This window comes from Bombus vosnesenskii, unplaced genomic scaffold (assembly GCF_011952255.1).
Source record: "Bombus vosnesenskii isolate JDL3184/JDL3185 unplaced genomic scaffold, Bvos_JDL3184-5_v1.1 scf7180000013295, whole genome shotgun sequence".
Taxonomy (NCBI): Eukaryota; Metazoa; Arthropoda; class Insecta; order Hymenoptera; family Apidae; genus Bombus; species Bombus vosnesenskii.
This window is the reverse complement of record NW_022882946.1, coordinates 4014799-4033455: the sequence shown is the minus strand read 5'-3', so window position 1 is coordinate 4033455 and position 18657 is coordinate 4014799. Positions and strand designations below refer to the sequence as shown.

Sequence of the window (18657 nt, the reverse complement as noted above, 5' to 3'; positions counted from 1 at the left end):
TCGTATCTCATCAGACAAAATCGATAAAACACTCATTCAAGGAACTTAGCGTTCCGCAAACCTAGATGCGAGATAATGACGAAATCGTGAAAATCGTACACTTTCTGTGTGTAAGCATAAAATTTCAAAAAGATCGAACATCCTGATTACACTGATTCATCCTAAACTCACTCTATCGAGTAAAATAGGGCATCTTTTTTTAATCTCTTTGTAGATCGCACACGTGACTGTAAGCTTAATAAAAAATATATAAAGTCATTAGATGAATAATACTTGAACTTTCTCTTTTCTCTTTTACGTTCTACTCGTTTAATAATAAAATTGCCGATCTTTGATACGTTGCACGTAGTTGATTTAAATTTAAAGCAACCTGACAAAAATATATAATATATACGTAATCTTGTTTCTGTTTCAATAACAAGTTACCAGAAATTGCACGTTTTTAGTAAGTAACAAAACAAAAAATTCGATTTTGGTCATTTTGACTAATTCGACAATTCTACGATTAACAGTGTCTCTCCTTACTTTTCGACCGCTTTGAGATAGACAACAAAGAGATAAAAATCCTGTAGAAATGGAAGGACGAAATTGAAGAGCAAAAGCACAAAATCATCAGAAGATAAACAACACCTGATCTTCGTCTTTTCTTCTCAACATTTTACCTCCTTAACAATGCTGCTTCTTAACGTTCTATCCCTTTATTAGCTGGATGATGAAGAGATAAAAATGCTGTACAAACCGAAGAATACAATGCTGAACAAAGGTCTGAAACAATGTCAAGCCTAAGACACCAGCGCCGAGATTACGTTCAATGTTAATGCGTTCCAATTATCCAGGAAAATAATCGCGTCGGCTTATCCTTAAACACGATTAAGCAAACGAACTGTTAATGAACGTTAAGGACGAAAACTGCGGAAGCCCTTCGCAAACCGAAGAGACCGTCTAAGGAATCTTAATCCCTCGGTTCTCCGCAAAAATCTCTCGTAATAATATCAGATATGTAATACGGCCGCACGAGCCCATTAAAGTCGGATTTGAAGCAAGCACAGAGTAAGGTGAAAAAAAGGAAAAGACGAGGCTGCTGGGACTAAAAAGGATGAAGAGAAGAGGAGTTGGAGTGGAAAAGCAGACGAGGGAAAGAGAAGGAGAGACGGAGAGAGAGAGAGAGAGAAAGACAGAAAAAGGAAACGAACTCGATGCTCTCGAGCATGACCCTGACCTACATATTTTGCATTCCACCGTTTCCTTCCGACGCTCAAACATCGAGCAGACACGTACGAATTCGCGGTTTGTCTTCTCCAACGTATACCGTCTCTTCCGGTGGCGGACCACCACTCTCTTGCTCGTCTTTCGTTCATTTCTTCTCTTTCCTTTCGTCCCTTTCCCTCGTGCAGCCGTTTCTCTGTCATATCAGCGAGGAAGGCACCGTTCGTTGTTTCTAACTTTGGTCTGGATGCAATTAAAAAAAAGGTCAAGCCCTGACAGGAGAGCGTCTCGGCAGCGCGAGTAGTTCTTTTCTTTGAGACCTCCCGGTCCCTGTTGGCGAGGCTTTCGCCGCCTCCAACCCCTTCCAACCTCTTCCCACTGTTCTGCCAACCACCACCTTTTCTTATCCCACCACGATGCCGCTTCGTGTCCCACCACCTCATCACCCCAAGTGCATCGAGGTCCTCCACCCTGGCACTGGGACGTCTCTTTAAAGTAAAGAAAAGAAAAAAAAAAAGAAAACTCTACTGGCTGCACTTCAGCCATTCCGGTGCTCGAGCCGGGGATCAAAGTATTTTGCACTTTCCTGTCCACCGTGGTCATGCTCCCGCGAGCACAGTTTCGAGGCTCGACGCGGCGCGGCGTGTCGTGTCGCTGTCGCGATCGATCGTTCGAAATAAATGCAATGGAAGAATGCCACGCACTGGTGGTAATAGTCGGACGAACGATAACAGCTAGTCGACGATATATTGACAAACTTCGTAAGAAGGAAACAATGGAAAGAGGAAGCGTCTTACCGCAGACCGTCTTTGTCAGCCGAAACTGACTGACTCACAGAACCTCGAGTTTCTCTTTATGCCTTTCTTTAGATCGAGTCTCGTCGGCTCTACTTGTCATTGGCGGTGTGAATCTCGACGTGAAACGAATCATAAGGCAAACTGAAGGTGATGCGTAGGATTTACGTGAGAAATGTTTTTTGGATAATCCTTGAATGAAATATTCTTAGATGAAATTATGATCTTCTGACGCTAAAATGAGGTTAGAGGCTAGTATATATAGCAAAAACTTCTGGTGTTTGTTTTTTCCAAATTTGCAATGGATATCGAACTGCAGACTTGTCTTATTAAAAGCAAAGTCAATTTTGGAAATTAGATTATTCATTATCACAAATCTGGGGTAAATTTAGACGATCGTGTCATATTTCAAGAACGTTGATACAAGCTAAGTATCAATAAGGTATACTACGTAGCAGTAATAAGTACGATTCAAATACCTAATTACGTTAATTCAAGAGCTAATATGTTTTCAGATCGTTTATTTTGAAAAAGTCTATCCTCATTGAAAACCGACATTATTATTTAAAAAAATACCATGATCGTTAATATTGTTAAGAATTATTTCAACGATGAAGTATCTAATCAGAAAGCAGAAAATGTCGTGTAGTCGTGATGAAGATTTCCGAAGTACGTATTTCTGTTTAAAGAAATTACCTACAACGAAAGACAAGAGGAAGACTATTCTCATAAATGCTAAGTATCATTTGCAAATCGTTAAATAGGGTCACTGATACTTTGTTACTGTAACTCAAACAGATCTTTTATGGTCACGAAAGGGTCATCCATTGCGAGATCATCTACGATAGATCGTGTCATACGAGCTGAACGTTATTTAGAAAACCTTAGGATAAACATTTTTGTATCTCACCTACGCTTAAATTTAATTCAATCCATCGTGATTCTTAACTTAAGAATAAAAAACAGAAATAGCGCATCTCGGCCAAGCTACAGTATTTTATCGCAAACGGTTAAAAAACCAGAATAATACGATCCGCGAGGACTTAAACTCTCGCCGCTACACGTAAACGCTATTTTCAATCTCGAGTACTAAGCGATCCATCTCAATAAAATTCAGCGTAAGACAAAATACGTGAGCAACTAGGCGGCTGTGTTAACACCAGAACAGGTCTGAACTGGAGTCGCAGGAACTTGTTACGCAAACAACACTTTCGCTTGTACGTGCAAACAGCCTCGTATCCAGCCAGCACATTCAACCATTATCCCAACTACTTTTCATCTAACCTTCGCACAAACGTACCACCCACCAGATTGCGATTCCAAACCATACCTGACTTTCGATTTTCAATGGAAAGCCACTCTGGTTAAATCGAAACTGGCTCGAGTCGAACCGTTTCTGGTTCACGATATCGAGCTTTCAATGCCTAAGAACGGTACAAAAGACGCAACGTCGGAAAACGAGCTTGACCAGCGAGTCGAACTCGATGAATACTGCTTTTACTACGCGAGAATTGCCTACCAAGAAGCCACGGCGTAAGTTAATCGAGTTAATTGAGCTCTCCGGTGGTGAAACGTCTATTTGACTTTTAAAGCAGAACTGTTACCATTGGATCTTTCGGCTGCGGTATACGATATAATGTACATTGTTTCATCCTCCGGGTTCCAACGATGGATTAATGTGTTTCGAGCCCGGGAGAGAAAAGGCGACCCGCATACACCGCAAGTTCACGAGTCAGCCGAGCAGATATACCAGACAGAGGAAACTTTAAATCCCTGAAAAGTCGTTTTCGTTCTGCTAATCGCCAGCCGCCACCTTTACCTCCTCTAATCTCATGATGTCTGGTTTACTCGTTCGGTTGTCTGCACGAGCCAGCTAAAAACCGTGTGATTAGTCTATCTTCGCTTGGCCAGTTTTGTCAGCGATTTTCCACACGACAAGGAAAATTAGAACAGCCGAAGAAGGAGAAACCCAGGTCACGCGTACAAGATTGCTCGAATGGTTATGGAGATAGCCCCGACGAGCATGAGACAGCCTTTCGAATGGTTAGAAAAGAGTGCAGCATAGAGCGTGGAGCTAATTTCGGTGCAGCTGAATTTACCGCGCACGAACAATCGACAAAGTTTGCGCCAGGTCCCTGTTCCATCTGGTTTTCGAGTTACAACTGTTTTTCTGGCGTAATAGTCATCTGCGCGATTCGCCGGAAAAGTGGCGAAGATTATAATGACGGTTGACGCCACCCGTGAGATTTCATTATACGCTTTTACCTACTTTTTGAACGAACTAGTTCTGAAACGGTTTAGGCTCGCTTTGAAACTCGTAACGGAGATTAAACGCATCGACAACCTTGGAAGCTGTTTTCTTGATATTTTTGATAAAAAGAGGCAAAATTGCTCGTAATTAATTTATCATAAATCCTTGGGAATTCTTCCATATCCCTTTGATTTTAATTTTATTCGTGTGAGCTGAAATTTCAAGAACCTCGACATCTCCCGTATTTTATACAATTTATTGAACTATACGACACTCTGTCAGGTAAGTTTCGGCAACTGCATCGATACATCTCGATAATCGAGCTCCGATTAAACACATTTTGAATCGACTCGAGCCCTACTACTATCGAACATAGATGCAATTTTGATCATTTCGAAAGAATATGAACGTCTTTTACTCGGCGTTCTCAAGGAACATATTCGTGCCTTAGAAAACTTGTAAAACCCGATGATCAAAGGTCGCACAAGTATCTTACAGATTTTAAGCAACGATTAACCAACGATAAACCCTGTAGAACACTAAAATTACGGAGGTGTGTAAGGTTTCTGCGTCGCATACTTGCATGGCCCACTTTATGCAAACTGCATGAATTTAAAAAACCCGCCCAGAACTTCCTCGTTGGCCTTCCACCGTCCGTCCCCATCTGCCACTTAAAACTCTAAAGTCACGCTAGAGGGAGAGAAATTAGAATCTTTAGGGTGCTATTAGATAGTTTTAAACCGTCATGGCCTCTTGAGGTTCCGCAAGGTAAAGATCCCTCGCATCCTCTATTCTTCTAACACTTACTACTTCCATTTTCTCTGTTTGCCATTTGATTACTCTTTCTCTTCCTATCTGCTGTGCCCATTTAATTATTCCTCCTGCTTTTTTTCTAATTATCACTCTCAAGAGACGTTTTAAAACTAGGAAAACTAGGACTTCCGTTTTTAATAATAATTAACTGAACGCACAAAGCCTCAGTCAACCAAGTTTGGTAGAAACAGTTTTTCCAGTTTAAAATTACAATCTTGTTTTGAAAATATTTCCACATATTTGATTAAGAGAGCCATTCGAACGGACGTAACTGGTAAAATTGATGAATATAAATCAATTTCAATAGAAATGTTTTTTACTGCAAAGCTTTTCGAAATATATCGTTTCTGTCATTTCTAATGATAATTTAATTCATGGATTTAAACCAATAGACTAACAAAACACTCGATTATATTCGTTTTCGTCGTGATACGAATCTTTCTTTCAAGCAACGTGTACGATTTCTCGAGCTTCTCAAGGATTGAAACGAAACGGTGTCTCGTCGGAGCGATATTTTCCTTCGACAGGATTATTTTCTAAACCAAGATTCATACGTGATTGTAAAAATAGCCTCGCTTTTCGAAAGAGTAACGCGAACCTAACAATAACGACATATTTTACGGCGGACTAAAATAACCGTTTGCCCCGATATTTGTGCTCTTTAATTATTACAAGATACCCTTTCTTATCGTAAGACGCCAACGGACGAGCAAAATACAACGTTCACGATGCTAGTTCATGCGTGAATAAAAAATTCTAGTCTAAAAGGTTTGCCATTCTAATCGAATCCATTAGAAGCATATACATATATTATATAGTTACGTTATATTATATATGTATATGTATATAATATATCGAATAAAAGTAGAACGTGTCATCGATCAGTTGGCGAAAAACGCGTGTTCGACGTTTCCGTCTGACAAAATCGTACGTCGTGATGTCGATAAAAATAATCGCAATGTATAGTTCGTGTAGCAAACAAAGGAGCAAGAAAAAGAATCGAAGGTAAAGGAGACAAAACGTCTACGGGCAATTGGTAACTGATTACAGTGTCGCAGCCATAGCTCGATGTATCTGCAGGTACCCTCTTTCATATTTGTACATTTCAAAAGAAGACAAGTTTTGCATCAAATAGACGGTTTTTCACTAACGCTGTAAGTATGACAGCTTCTCGAAGCGGAAAAGATCCCTTCTATTTCTCTACGATCTTTGCGCGTATCATTTTAAATCTATCTTTAATTTCATACTTGATTCAATTAATTTTTATTGATCTTTTCTTTTTTTTTTTCTTTTTTTCTTTTTGCTTTAATAATCCACATTCCCCCCTCCCCCTCTTGTGCTATCGCCGCGCCACTGCGTGCACGTGCGATTATGGTGCTTCCAAAGTGAATTTGTGCTGAAACGAAAGTTATGCACGAAAGGGGGAAAAACTCCCGAGAGTTTTGTCCTCAGTCGATTCAACTTAATATCGACCAATTGAACAGAAGTTGCTCATCTATCGTTCATATCTTTCCGCGGCGTTGATTCGGACAGAACGATCGAAATATCAGTTTTTTTTTTTTTTTTTAACTCTGTATAGACATAACCGATCGAACTATTGTGGGTCTACGAACACTTGGGAGAGTGTACAAACAAAAACTAATTTAATTAACATGTTCTCGAAAATTAAAATAATCAAATATCGTCTCCTACGCGTTAAACAATCGTGAATTAAGGGATGCGTAAAAATGGAACAAATATATAGGAACTGACATCTTTTCTACTTCATCATTCACCGTATCACGAATACGAAATAGCGGAATTACTAATTAAGGAACCGATTTCCGCGGCCGACATGTCCAAGGAAAAGTGATTTCCTTTTCTTTTATCTCTCATCGCAACTTATTACTACATTTAACCTATAAAAATACTTCCTATAGGCTATCAAACGAAGTTCTCTTTCACTACGTGCTTCACTCAACAACACGGTGCTGTCTCTCAAAAGGCACGCAACGTTCGGTTACTACGTCGAACCGGTGTGTGCTCTAAAAATCAACTTTCCGAACGAATGGAGAATAAAGTAGAATCAAAAGCAACAAAATAGCCCGGGAGGCAGCCGGTGGACGACTCGTCACGATGGCCGTTCCTCCCGTTCTCTTCGCGAAGCAGAGAAAGTGGCGACAACGAGAAAACGTCGTCGCGTCGTCGCGATCTCGCTCGCGACGACATTCGACAGAAAAGACAGAAGACAGACAGACAGACAGACAGACAGAGAGAAAAACAGTGAGGCAGAGAGAAACGTAAGAATAAAAACAGAGAGAAATAGAGGGAAAGTAAGAGAAAGAGAGAGAGAGAGAGAGAGAAAAGGGAAGAGAGAGACAGAGAGACAGACAGAGAAAAAAGGACCTCAAAAGCAAAAACGTCGAAAATTCGCAAATCCACGGTTTCCTTGATTTAATTCGCACACGCATACGCCAATCTGACACGTACGTGTCACGTGAAAAACATAGCTTGTTTTGGAAAGAATGCTGTGCATGTTACATGTTTGCTTACGTATGTGTGTACGTATGCGTCGACATGAGTCCTTTTTTCTGAAAGCTGCGACGATTGCTCGGTTCGTATCACAGGTGTGTGTGTGTGTGTGTGTGTGTGTGCAGGCTCGATAAACGATAAAGGATAATAGAAAATAATGGGAAGGAGTATCGGTTCGTCGATATCTTGCCACCGGTGATTTTCGCGGTTGAAAACTTCCTCCCGGCCTTATCACTCCGGTCCTATAGGTAACGCGACCATGCCGTTGATAGAATAATTAAAGTCGTTTAATCAATGATCAAAATACACCGGTAACGACCGAAACGAGTTTCAATGGCGTGACTTATCCACCGAACTCCAACCAGCCTGTACAACGAGCATGTATACACGCGGTATAACTCAAAGGTCTACCCTCTACAATTAAGTTAATGAAACACGATCGAAGGGTGGGCGAATATACAAAACCGTGAAACACCCCTGAGACCGGAATTGAGGGGGAAAAAATACTAAAAAGGAAAGAAACGGAAAAGGGTGGTAAAAGAGAACGGAAGGAAAAAATGTACGTCACGGGAAACGGGGAAAGTGTGTCATTTCGACATTTAAAATAATCTCGCAACCGATGAGAACTCGGATCTCTTTTTCTCTCTCTCTCTCTCTCTCTCTCTCACTCTCTCGTCGATCAATCGAGCCAACGGGCGGAGGGGTTAACCGTATTTATGTAATATCTGAAAGTACGTTTAATAATTTTGTAAAAATATTAAACGGAGACGTTGCATCGAGAACGCTTAATGGAATTCCATAATTCAATCGGGGATTTCTCCATCGAATATAATTTAAAGCCGGAAATTCCTTTTTCGATAAGTCAACTCTCGGTATCGACTCGTCCTGGAGTTAAGCTTCCTCCCATTTTCTTCCACCGACGCGTTAGAAAAGTCGCCGCCTTCCATTCCACGTCACCTTTATTTTCTTCTTTTCTAAACATCTCATTTACGTACAGCGGTTGGCGAAAATGTCTGCACACTTACGGAAACTTACTGTATACATATTACACAAAACCGTTTGAAATTTCATTAGCACTGTAACGAGACAGCACTATCTAGATCATATTGGTGGAGCCAGTTTGAACATGTTCATCGACGTATGTAGAAATTACAAAATATTTATTACAGATATATACGTAATGAAAAAATGAGCATATAGCGTGTTTTTTGTATAAAACGCATACGATATGGACATAAACTTTCCGATGGTTCAAACATTTTCGCGAACCAGTGTATATCGCGATCTTAAATTTTCGTCGAGTCCTTCGTTAGATTAGCTTTGGCTCTAATTAATCCGCGTACATTTCCTAACCGAATGCTTTTCGTTACCACTCGACGCAAACTTGCGGACTTTTACAAGTGTTTACTCTAAAAGTACACGACCGAAATACCGTGGCTTCGTGCTTGTAGTTGAATCGAACGCAGCTACCTCTTAATCGTTACGGTTAAAGTTGAACGTAGTTTGCAAAACGCGTCTCGATTTACGCTGAAACGTCTCGGACGATTTTCTTCCTCCCTTGGATGGGAGGCAGCGCGTAACGCGGTTGATTATCGACGATGGATTTCTTCGGCATGCTCGTCGCTCGATAATATTTAAAGCGGTTTTCGATATCCGGCGAACCGATCAATCGTCGCGGAGCGCTTGACGAGCGGCGCTCCGTCTCTGAAATGGAATATACGAGGGGAAGAAGAATAGAGAAAAAGAAAGAGTGGGTGTAAAATTAGAATCGTAGTAGAAAACTCAGGTGCAGTGGCTGACGAGCAAGAAGGGGGTTACGTATCGCTAATTACGTACAAACAGCGTGGATTCTTATTTCTCGTGGATCGTGTGCGCGTTTCATTGGTTTCGAAACCTTGCGCTGTAAGCGTTCCAGCGCTAACAAATGTAAACGCAAATCGGCGAAAATATAATAAACGAAATCACGTAAAATCACGACGCGTTATATAATAAAGCAAGGAAATGTAACGCAATGATCTTCGCGAATGGAAACACGCCAAGATTACGTGTATGCCTACTACGTTTTGAGAGAAAGGCGAACAAAAATCCGTGTGTTTCGTACCGTGGTTCGACGCACGATCGACGAGAAATCCACATCGTGTGGAAGTCAGATGCATTGGTCAGAAAAACCAGGATATTAAAAGCGAAACGAAGATCTCGGGATCAAGGACGATCCTGAAGTCAGGACGGTCCTACGATCAGGACCAAGGATCTTGACGAGGGTACCTGAGCCACACATGGGCCGGGCTGCTCGCAACTGCATTGCCGTTTCACTCGTTAGCAGGGCTTTCCATCTCGTTCGTTGTTCGCATTTTCCTGATTGGTCAGAGACTGATCAGACTGAAGATCGGCCGTGCATGATCCGATTAGCGATCATGTCCTAATTTTTCAGCCCTTCAACGTTTGAGATCCATCGCCTACCAGCGATTACCAAAGATGATATGTTCAACGATTTCTATTAATCTTCGATTAGAATGAATTTTCATTTCAAACTATTCGTATGCAGTTATTTTACTTACACGATGGAAAAGAGTTTAAATCCCGTTTCATTATTTTTCGTTTCTATTCCAAGATCGTTCTATCATCTTAGACGAGCGATTTGTTTTGGAAAGAAAACATAAAATAATTCAAGGAAAACAATCCTTCCTTTGTTTCTTTGATTTAAGAAGATGTTGATAACCGTTGCTTTGAGCGATTATCCCTTTGTTTGCGAATGGCTATAGCGCACCGATTTGCATGATTTATGATATACTATGGCGCAAAGTCAGAATCCAAAGAATCAATAATAAATCGAGCTGGATACAGAGAAACAATGAAACTTTCAATTTGTTGCCAATATTCCACCCCGCGTTATTTCGATCGAACTTCCAGCACCGTATACGGTAATTTCTTAGTAAGAACAAGGTAGAAAGAGGTTAGCGTGTATAGAAATTTTCTATCTACATATCTATACCATTAGAATCTATACGACGAGACGTACTTCCCAATATCTATCTTTGTACTTGCCTGTCTTTACCGCCTCTCTTAGAACAGTTAATTGAGCACATCACAAATGGCATTTATAACAGCTTTCCTTAACGCTCTTTATATTAAGTTATTAGTTTAAATAATTACTATAAAACTGACAGTATTGACAATACTAATTACTAACATTTGGTGTCCATGTTCGCTAGTACGATTACAGTGAAATCTTTTATCTTCAGAGTCGGAGATCTCTTACACGATCTCTCAGACTACCACACGTCACGCTCCGATCTCTCAGATTTAACATGATCTTTATACAACGTTAAAATACGTAAGCAATTTTACGAAAATTCCCTAAAATGGGAATGTTGAAAAAAAAGTTAAAAAAGCTCTTTGACTTACAATTATTTTACGATACAGTAACCAAAATCTGTATTTATCTCGCTGAGGTCAAGAAAAATCCTATTACATCGTATGACACCCTTACGAAGATACGGAGAACTCAAAGGACAATCAGTTTATTTTTCAGACTTTCGTCAAAAACAATTTATGCCATGCTTAATACCATCCGGAAATTAAAACAACGCATCGTACGCGTCGATAAGAACGAATGAACCTGTTAATCCACGTTTCGTGTGTAATTAAACTTTCTGCCTCTATCGTCCATCGCGCAATTTTTCTCTTCGTAACGTGTCTTGGCTCCGGTGCCAACGATACTATTGAACATTCGCTTTATCGCGAGAAGCTGGTACATCGTGGCCGATAGTCATCTTACTTTTTCATCGTCGTGAGCGCGTATCCCTCCAACATATCGATACTTTGCTCGATAAACAGACTCTTTCGATTTCGTTGATCGTATCACGCAGCTATCCTTTATCTGTTCTCTGATACTGATTCTCTCTCTCTTTGTGCAACGAAACGATACGGAGCAGCAAGGAAGAACGAACGAAACGTGATCGGATCGATCTTGCTCTCGGTAGACAGAAGGTTCACGAGCGAGTAAGAACCATCAGGGGGATCAAGGAGCGAGACAAACAAACGGGAAGATACGGGAGAAAAGAGGGTGGAAGAGGAACGGTTCGGTTGTTTCGCGAGAGAAGATCTTATCCTCGCGTTGCGTCCTGGGAATCCGAAATAACAGCCGCGATTCGAGGAGAACTTGCGCGAATCCGGCAACTGAATAGTGAATTTCAAAAGTACGATCCGAGTGGCCAAGCAGCCGAAATAATTGCCAGCGCAGCGTTGGGTTGAGTTTAGATTGCGTGGATGCGGTCGATTGCGTGTGGTAGAATTTTAAATATTTATATTTTATTTATTTATATAACGATTTTAAATATGCATATTTTTAAATATGAGAGAGCACATGGACGACTTTAAAGGAACATACACATAGGTAGTCGTTCTTCTTCTTTTAAATCGGTATAATTTATTTTTCGATTTAGTAGTAGGAAAGATTTAGTTTCATTTGAAATAGTACTATGTATTATTACTTTAACTGTCTATGTCGTTCTTTGATTCCTCTAACAAATAACACTGTTAAATATTATTTTGTCGAGTCATATTGGATTCTCGTTCTTTTTTTTCATTTTCGTATCAATCAACTGTCTTTGATCGATGTTGGTTGTATGTAAAGAATAAGCAATCAATCATTTAGTACGTGATTTTCAAGAGCTGAAATTATATGGAAGTATAAAGTAATTGACTTGAGTTTGGAAATTCATAGAGATTCTGATCAGTTTGTCAATAATTAAGCGATATGCTCTGATATTCAATTGATAATATAATTCTTTCGTGTTACTGTTATACGCTGTTCGATGCTGTTTTAGAAAAATATAGTTAGATAGTAAAAAATTTCTCTCGCGTTTTCGTCAATAAATTCGGTCTAAAATTCCGTTACAATGCATTGCAGCGTACAGCTACAATAGAACGATATTGTAGTATACTAAATCTGACATTAAAGACTACGATCTAGGTCGTAACAAACGCTTAATTAACGTAAATTTGCAAATCCCGCCGAGAATAGAGAAAATTTCCTTCATTTGTGAAAGCTAATTAGAGGCACAAACTACGACTTCGTCTAACTTGTCTATGGAGCAATTCGAAGCAGACGGAGGATTCTTTTAAAGTACACGTAATTAGACACTACAAACATTTGAAAACTCTGTTGAAATATGAAGTGGATACGAAAAGCATTCTACGCAGAACGACGAGAGGAAAACTCCACCTTCCAAACAACTTCCACCTTTATCGCATTTTATCTTGGCGATTTTAACCTACGCTAGTGTACCAACATTTGCGTAAAAAAATATGTAAGTATAAAAAAGGAGTTAAATACGTATATATTTATAATACAAGTTTAGAAACACATGCAATCGCGCAATGAATGTAAATTTTTTATGAAAAATAATTAATGCCGTGTATGCAGAAAATTTGCTATGCTACCGTAATCGTAACAAAGCAACTGTATTTTCCATCTTTACGCCGTAATTTTATCGGTGATCAATCATTCTCTTGACAACAAAGAGAAGAAAATAGAGAAAAACATAACACCATGGTAATTAAATTACGTATTCTCGGTCGTTAAAATTCTTCTCCTCGACGAGCTTAATATTCAAAACGAAGGATCACCGCGTTGCCCCGCACCGCGCCAAGCGTTTTCAGCGTACGAGCAAGCGCCAACAAAAAGTACGCGAAAGAAACGATGGAACAGCGTGCAGCATTCGGCGGAATTCCATTAAACTAGTTGACGTGGACTGAGAAACGGAAGGAACACGCAGAGGGAAAACGCGAGAAGGAGGGAGAGAAACAAGGAGAGACGAGCCAAGAGGGAAAGCGGGAAAGAACGAGGAGAGGAAAAAAGGGAAAAGGAGCGCTGGGTGAAACGTCAGCTTTCGTTGCCGGTAGGTTTATTATAAACGGCCTCGTTTTCTTCGTTTCGCAACACGGTCAAGTGGAGCATCGCGTGGTGAAAAATAATTTGCGCCTCTGCGTCGAGAAAGCTACTGCCACAACTGAACCGAGGTTCTTTCCAAACTAAGAGAAACGGAAGGAAAATTTCGTCATCGCGAAACGACGATCGCGCACGAATTATTCGCGAATCGGTCGTGAAATCGGTCGACAATCCCTCGTTGTCCGGTTTGTCGGTGTAAATTTAAAAAGGCGCGTTGATGAAAAAAGTTTCGGCGATCAACGAACCGCGACGCAACTTTTTTAACGAGTCATCGAAGTATCGCGCGCTCCCACGACCGCCAATATGAATATAATAGCGTTTCGAGCGCGCTCGAAACTTTCCGTGAGCGATGTAAAATAATTGAAAATTTTTCGTCAAACGTATTTCGATAGAGGCGCGGATCGATCGCGGGTAAAGACGTGAGACGAGACTAATTTAAAACGATGAATATAGTTCTTGAAATTGAACGTCGCGCAAAAGTGGAAAATAAATATCGCGATAGAGAAAATCCTATGTATGTGCTTCCGACTGAAAGAGAAAAAAAAGGAGTCGTTTAAATTGTCCATTTGTTATAGTTTTGAACATTAGGAAAAACTTTCAAACAACGTTACGCTGTATCTTCAACAATCTTTTGGAACCAACATTTTTTAATAATCGTTATAGATAAATCGATTGGTGTAGAAATGATATAAAATAAAATACAATAATAGAAATATCATTTATCAAGAGATGTTTCTTTCAAATGCAAACATTTCTATACAATCTGTAGGGGTTTCTTATCCTCGATCGTTTATAAAAGTTAAGAAATTGGAGCCGGTGAAAGAACCACGACTGAATCGTAACGTGTCGTTAACCCTGTTTCGAGAGAACCAAGGATCGATAGTAATGGATCGTTGATGTGCCGGTGACCGGGCAATGTATGAAAGCATGCTACTTTCCGAAGAGAAGAACCGAACGAGCCCTCTATCCATCCCCTGAGAATAAAAAGTTCGATGAAAGCCACAGCGCACTTGCTACATTCTTATGCAAAAGTCGTAAAAACGGTAGACTTGTTGCTAGGAGAATGGCGTCAAAATGCCGAAAACAAATAACGTACGTACTATTGAAAAGCTGGAAGATCGTGGTCGTAAAGTTACGATTGCACTGCTACCGATACTGTATACCTCGATTGTTCTTCGACAGTACGCGTATCGATCCACTATCGTACTATGTAAACTTATTTCTTCTTTATGCATGTACGCTACGTTACGCTACGTACTGAAATAATATGATCATTGAAGAAATATGAATAACGAAATGCTATTTATAGCATTCGTTTTACTTATGTTTACTTTTCCCTTTTCTTTCCTTTCTCGCACTCGATAAGATTAATCTTGCTCGACTTTGCATTTGTTAACGAGAGTTCGCGTGAGTGGAATTTGCTTCTTGGCAATTATCCCCTGAGATTTGATTGCTTAGATCGAGGCAGCGACGTTCGAGAAATAGGCTACGCGAGATACAAAAGAAAGAATACCGCTGCAGAAGGCTATCTACTACCTAGGCAATTGCAAGAATTAATTTCCGCCGACTCTTGCAGAGAATGTCTTCTCCTTACTTATAAGATTCTTCGAAGAACCGTTATTCCGTCTTAAAGATTCTAAAAGTGCTCCTATCTTTTCTACACTCGAACTTTGAACACTTTCCGTTTGCAAAATTACCTTCAAAATTCATTCTTTGTTTCTAATTAGAAAAATTTACAAATTACTGAGCTTCAAAGAAAGAAAAACAAAATTCATCCACAGTGCAGGAGAACGACGAGAAAGTCAATTTCGCTCGTGAAATCGCTATCTAAATTCGTTATCTTCTATCTTTCTTCAAAATTGTTTACGTTTTCCACACACGGGCCCGTTTCTCCAAAAATACCAGTTATCTGTTGCTCTAAATCAGTCGAAGTTATGCTCGTTGCCCATAGGAAGCCAGATTTACATTTTTTCGCAGTTATTCAGCGCCTTGCTATAAATAATGCATGTTTCTCGCATTGCGTTACATACGGATCAGATCGACGCGTGTATGCAATCATTTGTGGCAGCAATACCGTTCTTTCTGTCACGGAATTCCTCCTGGCCTGTACTTTAATATCGATCGTTCGAGATTAACAAGCCTGGAACGAAGAAAGATCGTAAACAAACCATTTTAAACTCGTCAAAACTTCTTACGATTCTTTCCTTTTATCGAGCTTATTAACGGTGTTAGCTCGCATCCAGGTTTAGTAATACATTTTTAGTAATTAATTTTTAACGACGCTAGATCCGACGCGTTGAAACCTCGTTTCGTGCCTTGTGCACGACTTCCTATGTAGCGTGTTTCGACCGTGTTTTATCGCCAGCGAAATCAAGAATATAAGCCGGCGAGAATCGTTTCACGTCCGCGTTAATTTTTCAGAAAGGCGGCCGAACAACGGAACAACGATTGTTACAAAGGCCAGCAGAAAGTGGCAAAAGTTCGCGCGGGAGATACGAAACTTGGCGAATCTTTCCTATTTTCATCCACGTGCATTACAACCATATACTTTCCTTGATAACACGTAAGTACATAGAAGCATTTTTCGTAAGTGTTAGGGCGCAAACAAAGGAAAATAAAACGAATCTAAAGAATCACTAGGAACTTAGAACTTCAAGAGTTGTTGTCTCGTTTGTAACTTGGGACTATATGACACTCGTATATGTTTGACGCTATACAAGAATCTTGTCCATTACATATGTACACATAACAAAATAAGTTTCTTTCCCTTCGTATTTATCGTCTATATCGATCTACACGTTTATATTATTATCTTCTCCGTTATATTTATATCAAACATTCTATATTTTATTTAATCGTATACTGTTGATTTAGGACACTGCGATTGTCATCGCATAATCGCTAATTCATTATTTTCATTCAACCATTGTAAATCATCTTTACACATTCTGTTTCGCCTATACTTTCCATATTTACATCGTATTATAGATACGCGAATACTTCTATTTGACTAAACATTTTCTTCCATCAATTATTACGTTCCGTGGAAGCCAGTAAGTACCCTAACACGCATAAACCGAGGTGTGTAAGTACACACGTATATCCTGCAAGTTGACAGTATTGAGCCGTGTCTGTGCCGGGCATAACGATGCATCGAGCGGCCAATATACCTACGACAGGAAGCGAACAGGCGCCAAACCAACGCCTCGACAAGTTTCTAGACGTACTCAATTAAAAGTTCCAGCCACTCGGACGGAGTGGCGCGGAGGACCGGGTGCACTGTGCACGGGGCAGAACCATTCTGTCTTCATTTTTTCTCAAGTGGATCTACGTCGATCACGAGGAAATGGCACGATCCACTGGCATTTCATTATCGCCTCGATTACACGAGTGCTGCCGGTTACTGCCAGGCAATTTCACTCGACCCCTTAGATTCACCGCTGCAATGCATCCCTACAGGCTTCCACCCTCTTACTCCCCGACCCCCATCTCCACCCCACCCCACCCCACCCGTCGCCACCTTCTTTTAGTACAACTACATCCTATTCCCTTCGTTTAACCTCTGTCTACCTCTTTCTTCCACCGGTTTAACGTTACAGTTTGTTTCCACCGATTACATCGTCTGACACTGACGATCTAGTCAGTGGGATTGGAATACGATTCGATAAGATACTTTGCATGTTAATCGTGTTTGTCAGATACGAGAGTAGCAATAGACGGTTGTGGTATATAGGTAAGTTTTGGCAATCGCTGTAGGCTCGACGATATCTCGCACAGTAAAGAGCAATCTACTTGATTCACGTGATCGTACTTGGTTAACGCGTGAAAAGTATGGCGCATATTGCGTGCACCATGATGACGGTTCGTAAGGTCTTCATGTTGGGTGGGCAAGGTGGATAAATGAATAGAAAATAAATCGTGTTATCAATCGTTTGGAATGAATATCATGCGACATTAATTAGGATATTCATCGATTCGTTGTTTCTCGTGTGTTATATTCGAGCGTATATTTTTTTGGTAAACGTACTAATCGATGTTTAAGTAGAAAATGAATTTATGGATCTGCGCAACTTAGAAAATTACGTCGTTGATAACCGTCGACGTTTGTTTTAAGCTAAAATATATTTAACGCGATATCCAATATAATACCTCGATGATCGGTTATAAAGGTATTGTAAAAGGCATTTGAAAAAACAAAATCTTCTTTTGGTTTTTGATCTACATACATGACAACTAATAACCATGACGAAAATTGTGAATGGATCTTCATGGCGAAAGGTCGAACGATTCACTCTACATCGATAACGAAAACGCATTAACGAGAAAATATTTTCTCTGCTTTTTGTTTTGAATTGTAAAACGATACCTCGACAGGCACTTTAAATTCACAAGCAGCATTTGATTATTTCAAATCAATTGTGTTCTCCCTTTCTCTCTATGGAAGCCTTAGAAAATATCGGAATAACACAGACTGAAACAACACACAGAATCGATCGACCGAAGAAACAGAATGAACTGCTAAGGATTTCCAATGCCACATCTTTAATGGCTATTAAACATTGATCGAGACTACGGCGTATTTGCAAATCAGAGAGCTTCGCTCACGGTAATATTTTCCATTTCAAAGATAAAAAGTGTCTGCTGCTTCTCCTTTTTTAATCCGACTCGATAATTGAATTACGTATTTATTTTCATATTCGCTTATTTTCTACTCCAATTATTTCAAGAATCTACGTGACTTTTCTCCAGATTTTCAATATTAATATTCCAATTTTCTATTCATTTATCTGTAATCTGGGGTACATATATACGTTCGCGGACACGTACGCTTACATTCGACAGACATGCTTCCATCACTGTTCTACACCGAATAAGAAGGAATTTTCTGCTAACTTACCGAACGGAAGCTCCAAACGGCAGTCTATGAGAAGCGAGTGGCCAGTTGGCTTTTTCGTGCCGATAATCTCGGCGCCTCTCATCTCGAGCTCCGAATCGAGACTGACCCATTGTCCGGAACCTTCCTACAATGAAAATCAAACATTGGTAATAAGGAATAGAAACGCTACGCTCTTCTATTTATGGAATAATTGACAAGATTAAGCACAAAGGGATGCAAATGCGAGTAATCA

The 18657-nt window shown here is 40.0% G+C and overlaps 1 protein-coding gene across 5 annotated transcripts in view; it reads right to left on the bottom strand.

The window, feature by feature from the left end:
• The window catches only part of LOC117233329 (protein unc-13 homolog B-like), a 378435-nt gene that overhangs the window by 300739 nt on the left and 59039 nt on the right, over positions 1-18657 (bottom strand). For 3 of the 5 annotated variants that reach the window (XM_033493523.1, XM_033493525.1, XM_033493526.1), the window contains exons 5-6: positions 18426-18549; positions 9841-9930 (exon numbers count right to left, since the gene is read on the bottom strand). In XM_033493523.1, coding sequence (XP_033349414.1) covers positions 9841-9930; positions 18426-18549 — 214 coding nt within the window. The remainder of the gene's footprint in view (positions 1-9840; positions 9931-18425; positions 18550-18657) is intronic. The other 2 variants (XM_033493524.1, XM_033493528.1) reach the window with 1 other exon arrangement.